We start from the raw sequence: 15,847 nt of genomic DNA on the forward strand, positions 1-15,847 counted from the left end.
ACAGACATGCCCAAGGCTAACCCAGACTAGACAATGTTACATTGACAGTCCTGTTTAAGGTGGCTCTTGTGATTGTGTCAGGATGATCATAAAAACTAGCCATCATATGTGGTAACTAGGATTTAATGTAATTTAAAGAGTGGGAGAACTCTGGCCACTTGACAACACAAACCCACTAGGACACTCGCTAGCCGTTCCATTCCCAAATGGTCCGCCATCTCTCTGATGAATGCTTCACCAGATAGCTACTGAGAACACCAATCAGATTTTGAGTCTATTCAAATTACAGGCTATTAAGATCAAAAGATTGTGTCATGACTTGTAATCAAATACTGTCGTGAGGCTACACATGAGAAACACTGTCAACCCCATTCCTAGGCGTAGCTGAGGCCTGGCAAACCTGCCTCAGCTGACCTTAGTTCTATTACAACTACTACCAGCAACAGTCAAGACACAGACCTTGGCTCAGTTGCCAGCTCTTAAAATAGAAGTCCAGTACATTAACCAACTCACTTCAAATGTTAGAATGGGAAGAGAAGAACAGTAATGAACCCAGCACTTTGCAGGGCTTGGCTACCACAGCAAATGCTGGCTGAACCAATCCATAAATATTAATCTCTCTGAAATCTAAACAGACTGTACATTTTAGTTCAGAGACAAGAGCCCATCTCTGTGTTAATTCTAATGAATACTTGGGCCTTCTGTGAATTTCATTGCTAAAGACTTCAGTCAATAATAATAAGAAATGGAAGGCTGGGCTAAGTGAAGGGGCAGGCGGGGGGGGGGTCTCAAAGGAAGCCCCCAGGATGCAAACTCACCTATAGATGATGCCTTTCTCATGTAGGAACATAAGTGCAGAAATGATCTCTGCGGCGTAGAAACGAGCTCGGCCTTCATCGAAACGACGGGACTTCTGGATGTGGAACATCAGGTCGCCTCCATTCACAAACTCCATGACAAAGAACAGACGGTCCTGAATGAAACGTGTGGGAATGGATTAGCCTCTCATTGCTCATCAGCACCATTCCCCTCGAAGAGACTCTTCCAAGAAGCATGCAGACTGCTGTCTGGGAGCAGAGGTTGGCCCCATGTGGGGTCAGGTCTGTGATCTCTTAGGGAAGGGTGGCATGGAAATCTCCTTTGGGTGGTTCCATACAGCCTTGACTTTCTACATCACTACCCATAGGGAAGGCATCAAGAGACCTTGGTTCTCATTCCAACGTGTTAAGGGAAGAGAGCATGGGTGTTAAGTCCTAGGAAAATGGGCTTCACTGTGTGCTTCAGTGGAGTACACAGGGTTAATCTCAGAGTAGAGGACACTTGGGTGGGGGGGGGTCTCCGTTCCTCACAAATGAGCAGAAAACATAGAACAGGTAACCGCTTTAGAGAACTCAGACAAATGGAAGCCCAGTTGACAGCGTCTGGTAGAAAGTACTCTGATCCATCAAAAGACCATGAGTTAGAAGCGGATGTAAAGCACACTGGCAGCCCCCACCAACAGTGACTCTCACCAGGCAGGGAAAACGAACTCCTAACACACTCCCTCTGCAGAAACCTAGGGACCACGCAAGCAGTGCATCAAGAACTTGTGGATGGTCAGACTGGTTAATGGCAGAGAAGTCCATCCACGAGCCACTGCCCTGAGACACACAGGGTAAAGGTTTGTGTTTACAGGCCTCTAGCATCAATGGATTTCCTCACTTCCTTCCCTGAGCAGTGAATGGGGTGCTGGGGACCCAACAAAAAGGCCCCACACACAGAAAAGAATTGGATCCCACCCTAGAAAGGCTAGTGCAAGAAATATGGGTTCTTAAATTATAAACAGCGAATCTAAACATTCTGGTAAAGCCATGAAGAAAGCCGTAGAGGAACTGGGACATTTGACACCTGTGTGGGGCTTAGAGAGGTGCCTGACCTCTGTGAGTCAAGGCCTGCAGGTGAGGGCCATCCCTCATTGTCAGCACTGCCCTTTCTGGGGGTGGGAATGTGGGTGGTCACTGTGTGGGCAAACTGACGTTCTATCAAAGGATGTATGTAAGCAAGGACCCACCTTTTCTTGGAGTTTGGTATATAACATGCAATATGTGCTAGAAAAAAATGTGTGTGTGTGTGTGTGTGTGTGTGTGTGTGTGTGTGTGTGTGTGTGTATATATATATATATATATAAAAGCTAGGAGCATGAATTTATTTAAGAGTGAAAATAAAATGGCAAAGTTAATAAAAACAAAAGACTACCACCAACTCAACTCTTCAGGTCGCCCCATAGCCCAAGGTAAAACTATATAAATATAGCAAGCTTCGTGACTAAGCTAAAGGCCCTCATTTGAGTTCATCTGGCAGAGGGAGGGGCAGAATTGGGTGGATGGGTTCACATGAGCAATAGCTGACCTATATTCCATGGGCAGGAGCCTGGTGGGTGTGGCATATTAGCAAATGGCTTAGGTGTCAGCTTAGCACTCCAGGGACAACTAGCAAAGCAATCCATGCACAGGGAATTGTTACACTGACGTAGAACTCATCTGGAGGGGTAGCCCCAGGGTGTGAAGAAGACTCGGATGGGAAAGCCACCTTGCAGCATCCCTGAGTAAGTAGCACAGCCTCATACTTGGTGAACCAGACTGTTCATCTTCTTCATGGATGTTCACCTTCATGGAAGCAGTCAGCCACTCAAATTCCCATTTAAGCCAACATCCCTTACTGGAAGTCAGTCCATAGGTAAGTGGCCATTCTGAAGCTGCTGTCAGTGTCCTTGGCAAGAGTTTCCAAGGCAGCAGTGATCATGAGAGGAGAAGGGCAGTTAGAAGGAATTCTCTTCCACATGCAGTATCTTTTTCATATCCCAAAGTCTAAAAAGCCGGGCCCTGGTCTAAACTGCATGTGTGAAGGTAGAATATGCTGCCTTCAGTTCTTCTCCTCAGGTCTCCTCCATCTTGGCTCTGGCTACAGCCCTGGGGTGTGTGTGAGAGTGGGGGGTGTTGGGGGAGAGTGGAGAGGCAGATCTCGACCTACAGAATCTGTCGCTTTCTCCTTTGCTGTATCTGGAGAGAGATGGGATATTTGGATTTAAAACTAAGGATGTTTTGTTCAATGCTCTTCCATCTTTCCATCCAGAGTCTGACTTCTATTATGGGCCTGGCACCAACCTAGCAAACAGGGTATCATTCACAGGCCCTCGCGGCTATCAGCGCCTAAGTCGGCAAGAAAGGAACTCGAGGTTGAGGAGCGGCAACCAGGATGAAATAAGTCAAGATCTAGCTTATGAAAGTCACATGCCAAGGTACAAGCTAAAATTATGTTTATCAACCAGCAACATGTTTTATTAATTTTTTTTGAATGCAAAGAAACTTCTAGAGACCTGAACTTTTATTGACCCTATTCTAAAATGTCTGCTAAAGAGGGTGTCTTAGTTAGGATTTTATTGCTGTGAAGAGACACCATGACCAAGGCAACTCGTATAAAGGGCAACATGTAATTGGGGCTGCCTTACAGTTTCAGAGACTCAGTCCATTATCATTATGGAGTGAAGCATGGCAGGCATGGTGCTGGAGGAGCTGCGAGTTCTACATCTTGGCAGCTAGGAGGAGTGGCTCAAAGCCCTTTTCCTGATGGTTACTTGCCCAGTCCACACTATTGTGAAATAAGATGAAACCCTTTGGGGGAATCCTGCATTATTAAGGAGAGACCATGTAATGGATTAAGGTGGCTGTGAGCCACTTTTAGGGCAGGGAGGGCTCTGCTAATCTTACCTTGGCAGACACAGGCAGGGGATTCTCTGTACTTAAAATCTGTATACACAGATGTTTCAGGATTCCTAACACCCAGTTCCCTACAAGCTGAGCCTAAGTATCTGTTGAGCGTCACCTGTGGCTTTGGCTCTTTTAAGGCAGATCTGCCCTGACCTGTGTGGTAGGAAACCCAACGTCCAGGAGACTGGTTGAGCTTCAGTTTCAAAGCCAAGCCCTTTGTCTATCCGGTGTGCCTCTCTCTGGTCTGATTCAACTAACCACAAATGCAAGCCATCGGCATGGGATGATGAACACCAGAGGGAATAAAAGCAACTCAGAAATCCCTTTGTCCCCACACCCTGTATTAGTTACAGGCACAGAGTTCAAGGAGCTGGTGCATGGCAATAATAAAATTCCTGTTGTCACCTGCCCTGGTTCCTTTAACCCACTGAGGCCTGTGCCAGCTTTCTGCCCTGACTCTCTGGCAACAGGAGATAAACATATCCTCTGAGCGGGAGACACTGCTCAACGTTCTCATTATAGGTTGCTCCTGGGAGTTGAAACTGACACACAGCTAGTAGGGGCAAAGCCTGGCTATGCAGCAGAGCTCTGCTAAAATGGGACAAGTGACAAAATGATTCTATGACTGCAAGGAGAGCCATCTTCAGAGGTATCTGTTCAGGGCCATGCAGACAACTGCTGTGTCCTCCAGCACATGACTGTTTGGAAAAAGCCTACATTTCCAGAGTCTCTTTCCCAGAACATTCAAACTGAGTCAAAAAGTTTTAAATCAGTCTTAGCTGTGAGTTAGAACTGAGTGAACGTGACTCCGGGAGCTGAGGCTGTCTCTGTGGCAGAAATACATGAAATTCTTCAGTGTAACAGAATGGAGGGTGGATGTGTGGGTGGGTGGGTGGGTGGGTGGGTGGATGGATGGATGGATGGATGTAAGGAAGGATGGATGGACAGACAGATGGGTCAATGCAAGGTTAAGGATGAAGTATGAAATACAGAGTGGAGCAGAAATGAGACCAGGAAGTGGGATCAGAAGACCTCACCAGGGTCCCTTATGTCTTTCACTTTTACATCCCTCTGGGAAGTTTGGTCAATTCCTAGCCTCAGGTACCACGATGCCTCTTATATTTGTGAATCTTTATCTTTAGTTCTTTTCTTGTAAAGCCTCAGGTAAGTTTTTTTGTTACTTCCAGGAAATTTTTAAGTAAAATACATACAATTTTTTAAGGAGTGAGGAGCTTCCTGATTTAAAATCCAGGACAAAATGCCTATAGCAACAATGATCATGGGATCATAAACAGAAGCAAAGGGCCTCAGAGGGCCAGGTCCTTTCAACAGAATCCTAACAAATGGATCTTATTAGGAGATGATGAAGGAGGCACTGTGCCCAGTACCCAGTCCTTGGTATCTGTGATAATGCCTGAGCTGTGGACCCAAAATTCTCAATAGGCACAGGCAGCTTCTGCTGGACTTCATTCAGATTTTCTCTCTCTTCCTTTCTCTTTTTTCCCTCCCTCTCTTCCTTTCCCTTCTCTCAACACACCTTGCAAAATGAGGGTGTCAAAATGACTAAATTCAAGGTTCATAAGGACTAACTCTGTTAAGCCAAGAGTTTTGACCAGTATTTGGCCTACAGAAAGTGCTCAAAACACGATAGCAACTATCATTATTATCATTCCTTCTGCATAACTCTCCACTAGCTTCAGACAACATGGCCCTGTAACTAGAATTGCAGCCCATCCAACAGCTATCCGTTATATACAACACAGGCGGACACACACACACACACACACACACACAGTGGGGGGATAAGGAGAGAGACATACATACAAAATTCTCAATAGGCACAGGCAGCTTCTGCTGGACTTCATTCAGATTTTCTCTCTCTTCCCTTCTCTTTTTTCCCTCCCTCTCTTCCTTTCCCTTCTCTCAACACACCTTGCAAATATATATATATATATATATATATATATATATATATATATATATATACACACACACACACACACACACACATGAGGTGGGCAAGGAGAGACAGACAGACATAGACACATACACAAATACACAGTCACACTAACACATGTATACACAGGAAGAGACAGACAGACAGACAGACAGACAGACACACACACACACACACACACACACATATATACACACAGACACAAGCATACAGACAGGGAGCCCTGGCTACATAGCTAGTTTAAGGCCAACTCAAGTCTAGTAGGTGCAAGGAGACGAAAGTCCCCCTAACCCCAAGCCTAACTGTTGAGGTACAGAAGCATTTCCTAATGCCACATGGCAATGACCTTGACCGGGTAAGGCCTTTTCATTCTAGAAGTATTTTTAAGAGTCACAAAACAGTGCTGATAACCAAAAGGATACCAAACAAGCACTCAGTTCCATTCAGCTTCCTAATTTTCTAACACTGAAAAAAAGATTCTGATTCTCAGCCTTATGAATTTTAAAGCATCACTCCTGCAAAACAAACGCGCCGCCCGGCAGACTGCAATGTGCTGGTAAAGACTTCGCAGCGAGCCCCTCCCCCACCATCTACTCATCCTCACAGCCACATTGAGGAAGATTTTTCTTTGTTCAAAACTAGACTACATCATCATTTTGATTTACAAATATGTTTCATTTGCAGATATGCTGTTTGGAGAATGAAATGTTTTAAGTAGGAAACAGTCATGGCACATTGGCCACAGCGAAGATGGAGGGGGGAAAAATCAGACTAGCAATTACATTTATGGTTATGAATAATTTAGATAGTGACTCAAGCACTGTTGAACTGGAAGGCCTATCTACACTCATCAGACTCTAAGAGCTGCAGAGGACTGTTTTCCAATGAATAACAAGCCCCATATTGAAAGCTCAGAGCACTGTTAAGGGCTGTGAGCCTGAGTGTCTCCGGGAACAGACAGCACCACACTGAATGTCTCCTAAGCCTCACTGTTTCATTATTTTTTGCTGACCACATTGTCAGCTGGGTTAACACAGAGAGCGTTCATATCAACAGGAAGCAGTTACTGACGTCAAAGAGGTCATGGTGGAAAGCACCCTTGTGAGGAAATCTGATTGCACCATGCCTAAACTGGAAACCACTTGAATTTAACCACATTAAGAATGACTGCAAAGACTTCACAGCAGAAACAGTGAGATGCAGTCGAATGGGTTTGTTTTCTTGTCTTCATGCACACCCTATAAGATATTCATTTGATCACCTAGCAACCCTTGGGTCAAGCCTGGGGTCAAGGTACACCTTGTCTAGACAGAGACTCATCTTTGGTAAGGTTCTTATGTCTCCACCATAGCAGACAAAGCTCTAGGAACTTGAACTCTGAACCTGGAGGGAGTCACAACCCCAACCCCCCACCTCAAGGCAAGTGTGTTCTGGTAGCCAGAACTTGTTACAGCCTTGTCTTATAATGAATCCTGACAAGCCTATGTACCAGACAAGGGAAACAACTTGACAGGATGTATGATCACCTAGAAGACAAATTTGTGAGCAACTTTCTAGATTAATTGGCATGGAAAAACTTACCCTAAATGTGGGTGGCACCGTCCTGTGGGCTGGGGGTCCCCAACTGTATAAAGCAGGAGGAAGCAAGCTGAGTCCTAGTGTTCACCTGTCTCCTGATTATGGATGTGACCTAACCAGCTGATTCCAGTTCCGGCTGTCATGGCTCCCCTGTCATGATGGACTGTACCTTCAAACTGAGCCAAAACAAACCCTACCGTAAGTTGCCTTCATCACATCGTTCATCACAGCAAGGGGGAGATAATTAAGAGCCTAGCTCTCATGTGATGAAGGACAGTTGGTAGAAACACATTAGAAGGGCTGTTTTGGGAGAGGACACTGTTCATTCTGCAGTAAAACTCCAGACAGCTGCTGGAGCACAGAGATTGGCCCTGCAGTCGCTGCAAAATGAAGAGACACCTACCACTTTCTGCCAGATCCAAGGAATGCCTCCAAGTTCTTTGGTGACCTGACTTCCTAGTCGTTGAGTCTGCGCTTGTGAATGTGCTCCTAGGTCTTCTGTCCACCTGCTCACCACCCATCTCTGCCCTCCTGTGGCCATCCCTTTGTAGCCCTCCTCTTCTCTGTCTCCACACACAGGCAGCAAAGAATTTTATATTTCAGTTTCTACTAGATCAAGAGGCCATGAAGATCCACTCTCCCACCCAACCTGTTTTCTGGATTGCCCCCAGTGAAGGCCTTTATACTGCACGCCAATCCACGCCTGAGATCACTGCCCTGGGTCAGGAGGTCAAAAGCCACTGGCTCAGCCTCTTGACCTACACATCTGGCTCCTTCCTCTCCAGACAGTAACCTGAAGGCGTTCTAGAATGAATGTCTTAGGCTGCTCTCTGGTTGGAGAGCTTTTACTGACTCCCTGAACGTCCACAGTTATGACTGAAGTCCTTAGCAAAGGTGTGAGACTGCGTCTTCAACCTCTATATTTCCTCTCCTATTTCCTGCTGCATCTGTCCCTCTAGGTTTTCAGTGTCCCAGTGATTTGTTTTGTGATTCTGCACTGCTGTCTTGTGTCTTAAACTGTGGCCTCTCCCATTACCAAAGGCCTTCTTTTAGCCCCTCAGGTCAGGGTGGAGACAGGCCCTCCTCTGGGAAGACTGTCCAAGCCCCTTCAAGACCATTTCCTGCCTTCTTCTATCACACAGTGACACCTTTAACTTCAGGTAACTAAGATATGGGCCCACTATTTTCTTTCTGCATATATTTTTAGTTTCTAGTCACTAATTAGCCCCCATACACTAAACTGAAAACACAGAGCGAGCTCAAAGACATTCTGTCTTGAAACAACATGTCTGTGTCTGGGCTGGTGACGTCCACTCTCACATTCAGAGACCACTTGGTTTTGAAAATATTGTTTTAAATACCACTATTTGTTAAAAGTCAGGGTCTTACTGTGTAGACCTAGCTGGCCTTGAACTGACAGCACAAAAATCCACCTGCCTTTGCCCTAAGCCTATGTGCCCAGCCTCTGTGTGTGGCTGTTTTAAGGTGAAATGATGTTTCTGTATATAGAAAACATTAAAAAAAAAAAAAAAAAAAAAAAAAACCTACATGAGAAAACTTGCAATCACTGGCAGATATTCCCATACCAGTTGGTAAATGTTTCCAAAGGTTTGATTATCCATTTGTGAACTCTAACCCTGTATGCCCTTTACAGGAAGGTCAGGGTTCCGACTCACAGCGGCCTCCTGGTGACTTCCCAACAGTGGAGACAGTGGGGACAGTGGCTTTCATAAAAAGCACTGGTTCGATGTCTTGTTGATAAAGTGAAAGGATGATTATTACATATCAAAACAAGAGAAGCTATGCACATCTCCCACTCTGTGTTTGAAACAATCCATTTAAAACACATTTAGAGAACTTGTACTTAGCTCCTTGGTGCCCTGTGCCTTGTTGTACAGCAGAATTCTAGGCTAAAGAGAGCCAGCAGGGAACGAGCCAGATTCTCAACCACACTGAACAAACCCTACACCCTTGCTGTCATTCAGGAGCCCTGTCCCAGTAAGTGCCACTGAGCAGATACCAACAGTACTAACAGCCTTTCCATAAACCCAGAAAAATGTGATCATACACATGCTTTTTATATTTTATAAAATGTATTTTATATATTCTTGCATGTGTTCACATGTGTGTTGGGCAGGTGCAAGCCATGGAAGACATGTAGAGGTCAGAGGGCAACTTGTAGCGGTCAGTTCTCTCCTTCTACCGTGTGGGTTCTAGTACTCAGTTAGCTGGGCTTGGTGGTCATCTTGCTGAGCTCGTGTACACTCATATAAGGACAATCTGACACACTTCACTTTCTCCGTAAGAAACAGTCCTCTAGCCCGTGAGACTACACACTGAGGACATCACCCGACAGTCATGCAGGGCCACAGTTTTCAGCCAAGGCAGATTCCTCAGGAAATACATGGTAACAACTCAAGGGCACACGTGACACTTAATGAGTTGATACCTAGGATGCTGCTGAATACCTACAATGCAGGGGAAAGCCCTCCGAGAGAGGCGCATCCCACCACGTGTTAAAAGAGGGTCCACGACATGACCCCGTGCGAGCATTTTACGTATGGTTCACTGCAACCGTAACAGCTCACCGGCCCTGGGGTGGGTCATGTGATAGGGGTGGTGTTCTGAGCAATGTGGAAAGGAACGTTCTCTGCAGATCTGTCCTAAAGCCCTAATAAAGAGGAATTAGTCGGGTGCATGGCAGGCCCATATCCTATAGGCTTCCAGAAGAGAAATTTAATGGGGCTCTAAGCCAACTCTGCCTCACAGGCTTGCCTGTGCTTCCTGATTGTGTCTAACCCGCCCTAAGCAGCCTTCACATCAGTAGATGGATATTGGTGTAGAAGTTGCGAGCGGTGGCTCATCCCTATTCCATGTCTCCTCAGAGAACACCAAAGAGAGCATGGTTCTGTGCTCCCCAGGGAGGGAGAGAGTTGACAGAGCAGCAAAGTGCCACAGTAGCTTCCCAAGGGGTGCTGCAAAGAAATGAAAAAAACATGGATGGATGGAATGGAAGACGGCCGATTGGAACTCCTGTTTTGATGGGGAATTATATTCTACATCATCTTAACATTTAAGATATTATAAACCTTGAGGATGAAATGAAGGGTCGCTGGGAAGAGTTCCAACACTCCCTTCCCAGGTCCCCAGAGATCCACAATGACAGAGCAGAGCTGGGTAGGGGTGAGCTCACAATATAGTGGGCTCTTATGCTGAATGAACATGCGGCAAGCAGGAGCCTCCCACAGATCAGAGGCAGGAACAACACCCTGGGTGTCCCTCCAGGGAAGAAAGGGCATACTGCTCTCTCCAGAACAGAGTATAGCAGTGAAACAGGGCCGGTGGTGCTGACTGACAGCAGAAAGCGGGAATGGGAGTCTTACAGAAGAGCAGTACAATGGGTCTTGGTGGCTCATGAGGTTATTTGGGAGCAGGCAGGGAGGTGGACAAATGTCCCTGTGGCCTGGAGCAAGAGCTGTCAGTGTGAGAGGAACACACAAACATCAAAGTGAGCGGGCAAGCAAGCTAGGGCTGTTACACTTCCCATACTGCCTCCTGACACAGGCCTGTCAATCAATCAATACAGCGCCAATCAGCAGCTATCGGTGATGTGGGATTTAAATCAACCCTTCCTAATAATCTCCAGCAGATCCCAAATTCACTCCACCCTACATAAAAATAAGAGTGCATCGGACACGCAAACATAGCTTCAAGACCAGCCCTATATGGCTACACACCTTTCCAAGCATGTGGCTGTACTGAGCCTGGCCAAAGTGGAAATCCAAGAACAACCTCCCAGAGATGGTTGGTCACCTGTTGAGTCTACCCACATAGGACAGCTTTAGGCCTATAGCTTCCTAGAGCAGCTACGCAAGGCAGAGCCTGCTCTTCTTTGTCTGCTGTATTCTCAGGGTGGGCCTCAAGTCACAGACACTCCATATACACGGGCTAAATGAATAGATGTTCTCCTGCCTTCCGCTGCAAGCTAAGCCTTGCAACAAGGCTGTTTCTACTTATGACGGGCACTGGCTATTTCTGGGGCCCATGAGAAACAGCCATAACCCAGTTCTAACCAGCGATGAAGTACTTACAAGAAACTCAAGTATTTCAAAACTAGAACACTAGAACACAGGGCCCAGAGTTGCTGCCCAAGAAAGTCTGGTTTTTACAAACTGCACAACTGTTGACAGGGTAGGGTCAACTCACTCCACCTACAGACTTGTAGCTTCAGATCCTGCCTGGATAATCAGGTCAGTCAAGGTGGGAGCTTATCCCAACCTCCCAGGGACTACCTTCAGGCACTTCAGAAAGCTACAGTGTTAGTTGGTTGGGGGCTTACAAACTACCAGGGTTGAAGTTCTGCAGAAAGCCCGACACATGGGTCAGAGAAACTTCCACGGGATTCAGACTTCAAAGACGACTACCATTCCCACCGTGGTGTAAGAAGCACACTTAGTCCATGAGCTCAGCCTCCCACTATCACTTCACTCTTGCCAGTCTTCCTTTAGACCAAGAGGAAGGACTGACATTTTGCCAGACTCCTCCTTTCTCAGCTAAAACAGCAGAAGTCTTGGTACTTGAACTTCTAAGGGCAGAGGATTGGCAACTTGACCCATGGTAGTGAGCGAAAACCATACCTATGCAATCACCAGCTCCGACACTTCCAGTCACTGTGAACACACGTGGCTGAGGCTAACCCTGGTGAAGATTGGGGACTTCAAAGAAAATGACACCCAGTGCTACAAAACATCTGTCCAGATGTGAAAGTGCAGGGGCTGCTTACCCTCCAGGCTGTAAACAAGTTGTAAACAAGCCAGTTAAGAGTTAAACAACCCCCCCCCCCAGGACCATGGTTTTAAACTCTAGACACACCAGGTATCCCTACGGACCTATCCAGACACAGGGGCAGAGGAACAGTTTGACCTTCTGACTCCTCTCCCCACCCCCATTCGTAATCAAGACTCTGTGGCCCAGTAGCCCAAGAGAACAGAAACCCAAATTCTATGCCTGGAGATGGTCTTCTGTACACCATCTCCAGGGGTTGTCAGTTGAGGAAGTAAGCCCATACAACGTGGTCCAGGCCTCCAAATCTAATCAGATGGAGCGTGTGGACAGGCTGGAAGCAAGCAGAGATGGGAAACACCAATACCATGTTCTAGTTTGCTTTCTATTTCCATCTGAGCCAAAGGCAAACCAGAACAAATGACCCAGAAGCAGACCACATGGCATGAGAAGTCGTCATTGATCAAGGAAAGGAGGAAACCTAGCTCCAGAGAGATCAGAGGAAATATCCTTGGGTGTTTCAGAAAGGACCAGAAAACACATATGGTGCAAAGGAACAATTCTTTCTAAGAACCTCTTTCTTCTCAGCTGTATATATGCTGCAGAGAGCAGAGATTTCTTGCTACAGTGTAACAGACATGGCTCAGAACTGCATAACCCAGTCAAGAAGCCTCATACTTTCAGGTGGCCCCTTGCTGTGTGACCCAGGATAGATTGTTTAACCTCTCTGGACTTCAGCTGTCCAAACGGTTACAAAGAGGATGCAAATATCTTCACCTTCTGGGACAGTTTGGAGTATTGCAAGACAGTTTGCCCACCAGGTATTTATTGACTAGCAGAGTGTACTTTCTGAGGCAGCAATAACCAGTAAAGCATCCAGAATGCACCTCAGTGAACTTCCAGCTTCTGCACTTGCCCATCCTGCAGAATTGACACATTTAGACTCCAAGAATCATCAACCAGGTGCACTGATGCTAGCGAGGCCTCTGAAGATCACCGTCTCCTCTGTCTTCTCCTCTTCTCTCCTAACCTGTAGCCTTGGGGTCTCTTCTCCTTGACCAGAATGGCACAGTATCAGAGCATGGTAAGCAAATATGGGAGCTGAGTGTGTCTCCTCCCCAACCCAGTGCAGGACTCCTTCTACAGGATCCTTGCCCAATAGGGAGAAAAGAAGTTTTTTTTTTTTTTTTTTTTTTTTGACTGAAGATGCCTAACTAGGCAAAATAGGAAATAAGGAATTTCTTAAAGACACTGGGTGCTAGGAAAGCAAGGGCCTGAACTTTAACTCAAGGTTCCACTGTTATTACCCGCCCCAAAGGCGAGTGGAGGAATAACCCCCTTCTCATATCTGCACATTCTGCTTTATTGATAACTAATACAACAACAATGGAGAGAAAAGTATAGAGGAAGAAATGTTCGCTTGCCCTTGTGTTGCCAAGTTCTCTAACTTCCTTAGTAGAGTCTGCTGAGAGCATCTTGCGCCTGTGTGCACAGGACAGTCTCATCTTCCACAACTGGGACTTGGCTATGCTGCTTCTCCTCGGCAGGTGAGGGGCAGCAGGCCTACAGCCATCAGAGAAGCAGGTGTAAACAGAGCTGAATTCCTAAGGAGTGAGGAGGGACCTTGGTGCAGCCCTCTTCCAGGTTTTGGGCACAGGATGTCCTGTGTTTTCCAAGCAGAAGCCCTGCTCAGATAAACTGGGTCTCTGAACAAAGACTGGAGCCTGTGACCAATATTGACTCTGCTGCTCCCCCTTCCTGGGAGGCTGCTTTCTTTGTTCTTTCTCCCTCTGGCAGGCCTCTTACCCCACCTATCTGCCTCTCTGAAGCTGCCTGACCAAAGCTGAAAGCTCCTCCTAGTCAGGTGGTAAGCCTGTGGAGGGAAGGCAGCGGGGCCTCCATTCTAGGCCATAAATGCCAAAAGGCTGACAGCCCCTAATGAAGATGAAAGGACCCGGAAGCGAAGTTAGCTTCAAAGTACTGAGGACTGCAGCTTGTACTAGATTTGTGACAAGGGTCGTCCCTTGTAAACAAGTGTTCCTCGGCTAAATAATGCCTTACTCTCACTACCTCTGTTGTTTAAAACAAAAACAAAACAAACAAAAAACCAAAACAACAACAACAACAAAAAAAAAAACCAAACAAACAGGCATTTGAAAACTGTACTACTCCAGCAACTCTGCACTCAGCTACTGTCCTGATGAGACTTTTATCATCATTTCCAGCTGGTGCATTTATGGAGAACGGAGAGCCAGTTCGCTGTTTTAACCAGAACTTGATATGGATACAAACTATTCATCTTCACAAGTTCTGTATTCTTTTCTGGAACCTTCTAGTTCTACAGTTTCTTAAAAGTGCTGGGCTTGAGGGAGTGTTTTAATATGTCCATGTTTCCCTGAACTACAAACAAAGCAAAGATAACAACAGAGTCTGTCTTATGGAGTGACAACAGGCCATGAATCATACACACCAGGTGCTCATGACAATGTCTGATATCCAATACTTTTAATTTTTTTTAAATGACCGGGTGGGTCTGGAACTCATGAACTCTCCCTCCTTCTGGGACTCCAGGTATGTGCCATCATACCTGGAAGAAAACCCCCTTCAATTAGTCCATTGTTTAAGTGTTTTCCCTTTAACAAAAGTTGTTTCAACTTAACTCAGATGATGAGAAAATAAATAACTCCAAAATCTAAAACAAAAAGATCTCAATAGATATTTCTCAAAACAAGAAGTATAAATGGTCAACAGATACATTTAAGAGAAATGATTGCCACTAACCATCAGAGAAATGCAAATTGAAGCCACCCTGAGGTACTGGCTCTTCTCTGCTGGAACTGCTATTAAAAGGATAAAAGGAGCTCTGGCAACACGGGGAGAAAAGAAGGCCCGCTGCACTGACACTGGGGCTGTGAGTCCGTCAACCACCTCTCAAATCCATATGGAGACGCCTCAAAAGTTAAAATGGAATATACATATGATCCAACCAGCAGTTCCATGAGCTCAGTTTATATCCAAGAAGCCTGAAGTCAGCAGACTGAAGAGAGAACTGCACGCCCTGTTCACTGCAGCATTATTCGTGGTGTGGATGAATGGACAGAGATATGGATGGACGGACACAGAAAATGTGGGGTGGATACACAATGAACCACCGTTCAACCTTAAGACGGGAGGAAACCCCGTCATGTGTGGCAACACAGATGGATCTGGAGAAGGTTAGGTGAAATAAACCAGGCATGGAAAATCAATTCTAAGAGAACTCCCATGAGCAGAGAGAACACGGACAGGTGCCAGAGCTGAGGGTAGGAGGTAGGGAGCTGTCAATCAAAAACCTGCTAGCAATGGACTCATGATATATATTAACCATCTTTAAAATGTAAACATTTATTTATTTGTGTGTATGTGTGTGTACGTGTGTATATGTATGTATGTCTACCACGGCAGAATGGCAATCAGAGGACAACTTTGGGACTCGGTTCTTTCCTTCCACTCTGTAGATCTGGGGATCAAATTCAGCTCATTAGGCTTCCAGGCAAGTGCCTTTCCCCACCAAAGCTCAGCAGCCCAAATCAAACATCCTTACACACAACCTCTATCTACTCAATGAAAACAAGACCAGCAGACCTAACAGCTTTTAAAGGTGTCGATAAAGATTATTCTTCACCAAGTGTAGGAATTCCTGACTCTATCAGAAGGTTTGAGAGGTCTCACTTGTTTCCACCCTTGTAAATTTAAGGGGAGATTTGGGCCGAAGAGTTTATGGATTCCTAAACCTATGCAGAAA

At 45.9% G+C, this 15,847-nt stretch overlaps 1 protein-coding gene across 1 annotated transcript in view; it reads right to left on the minus strand.

Moving 5' to 3' along the window:
- The window catches only part of Prkch (protein kinase C eta), a 200,278-nt gene that overhangs the window by 68,593 nt on the left and 115,838 nt on the right, over nt 1-15,847 (minus strand). The window contains exon 9 of the mRNA XM_076920885.1: nt 819-973. Within this exon, the coding sequence (XP_076777000.1) occupies nt 819-973 (155 nt within the window). The remainder of the gene's footprint in view (nt 1-818; nt 974-15,847) is intronic.

This window comes from Arvicanthis niloticus, chromosome 23 (assembly GCF_011762505.2).
Source record: "Arvicanthis niloticus isolate mArvNil1 chromosome 23, mArvNil1.pat.X, whole genome shotgun sequence".
Classification (NCBI taxonomy): domain Eukaryota; kingdom Metazoa; phylum Chordata; class Mammalia; order Rodentia; family Muridae; genus Arvicanthis; species Arvicanthis niloticus.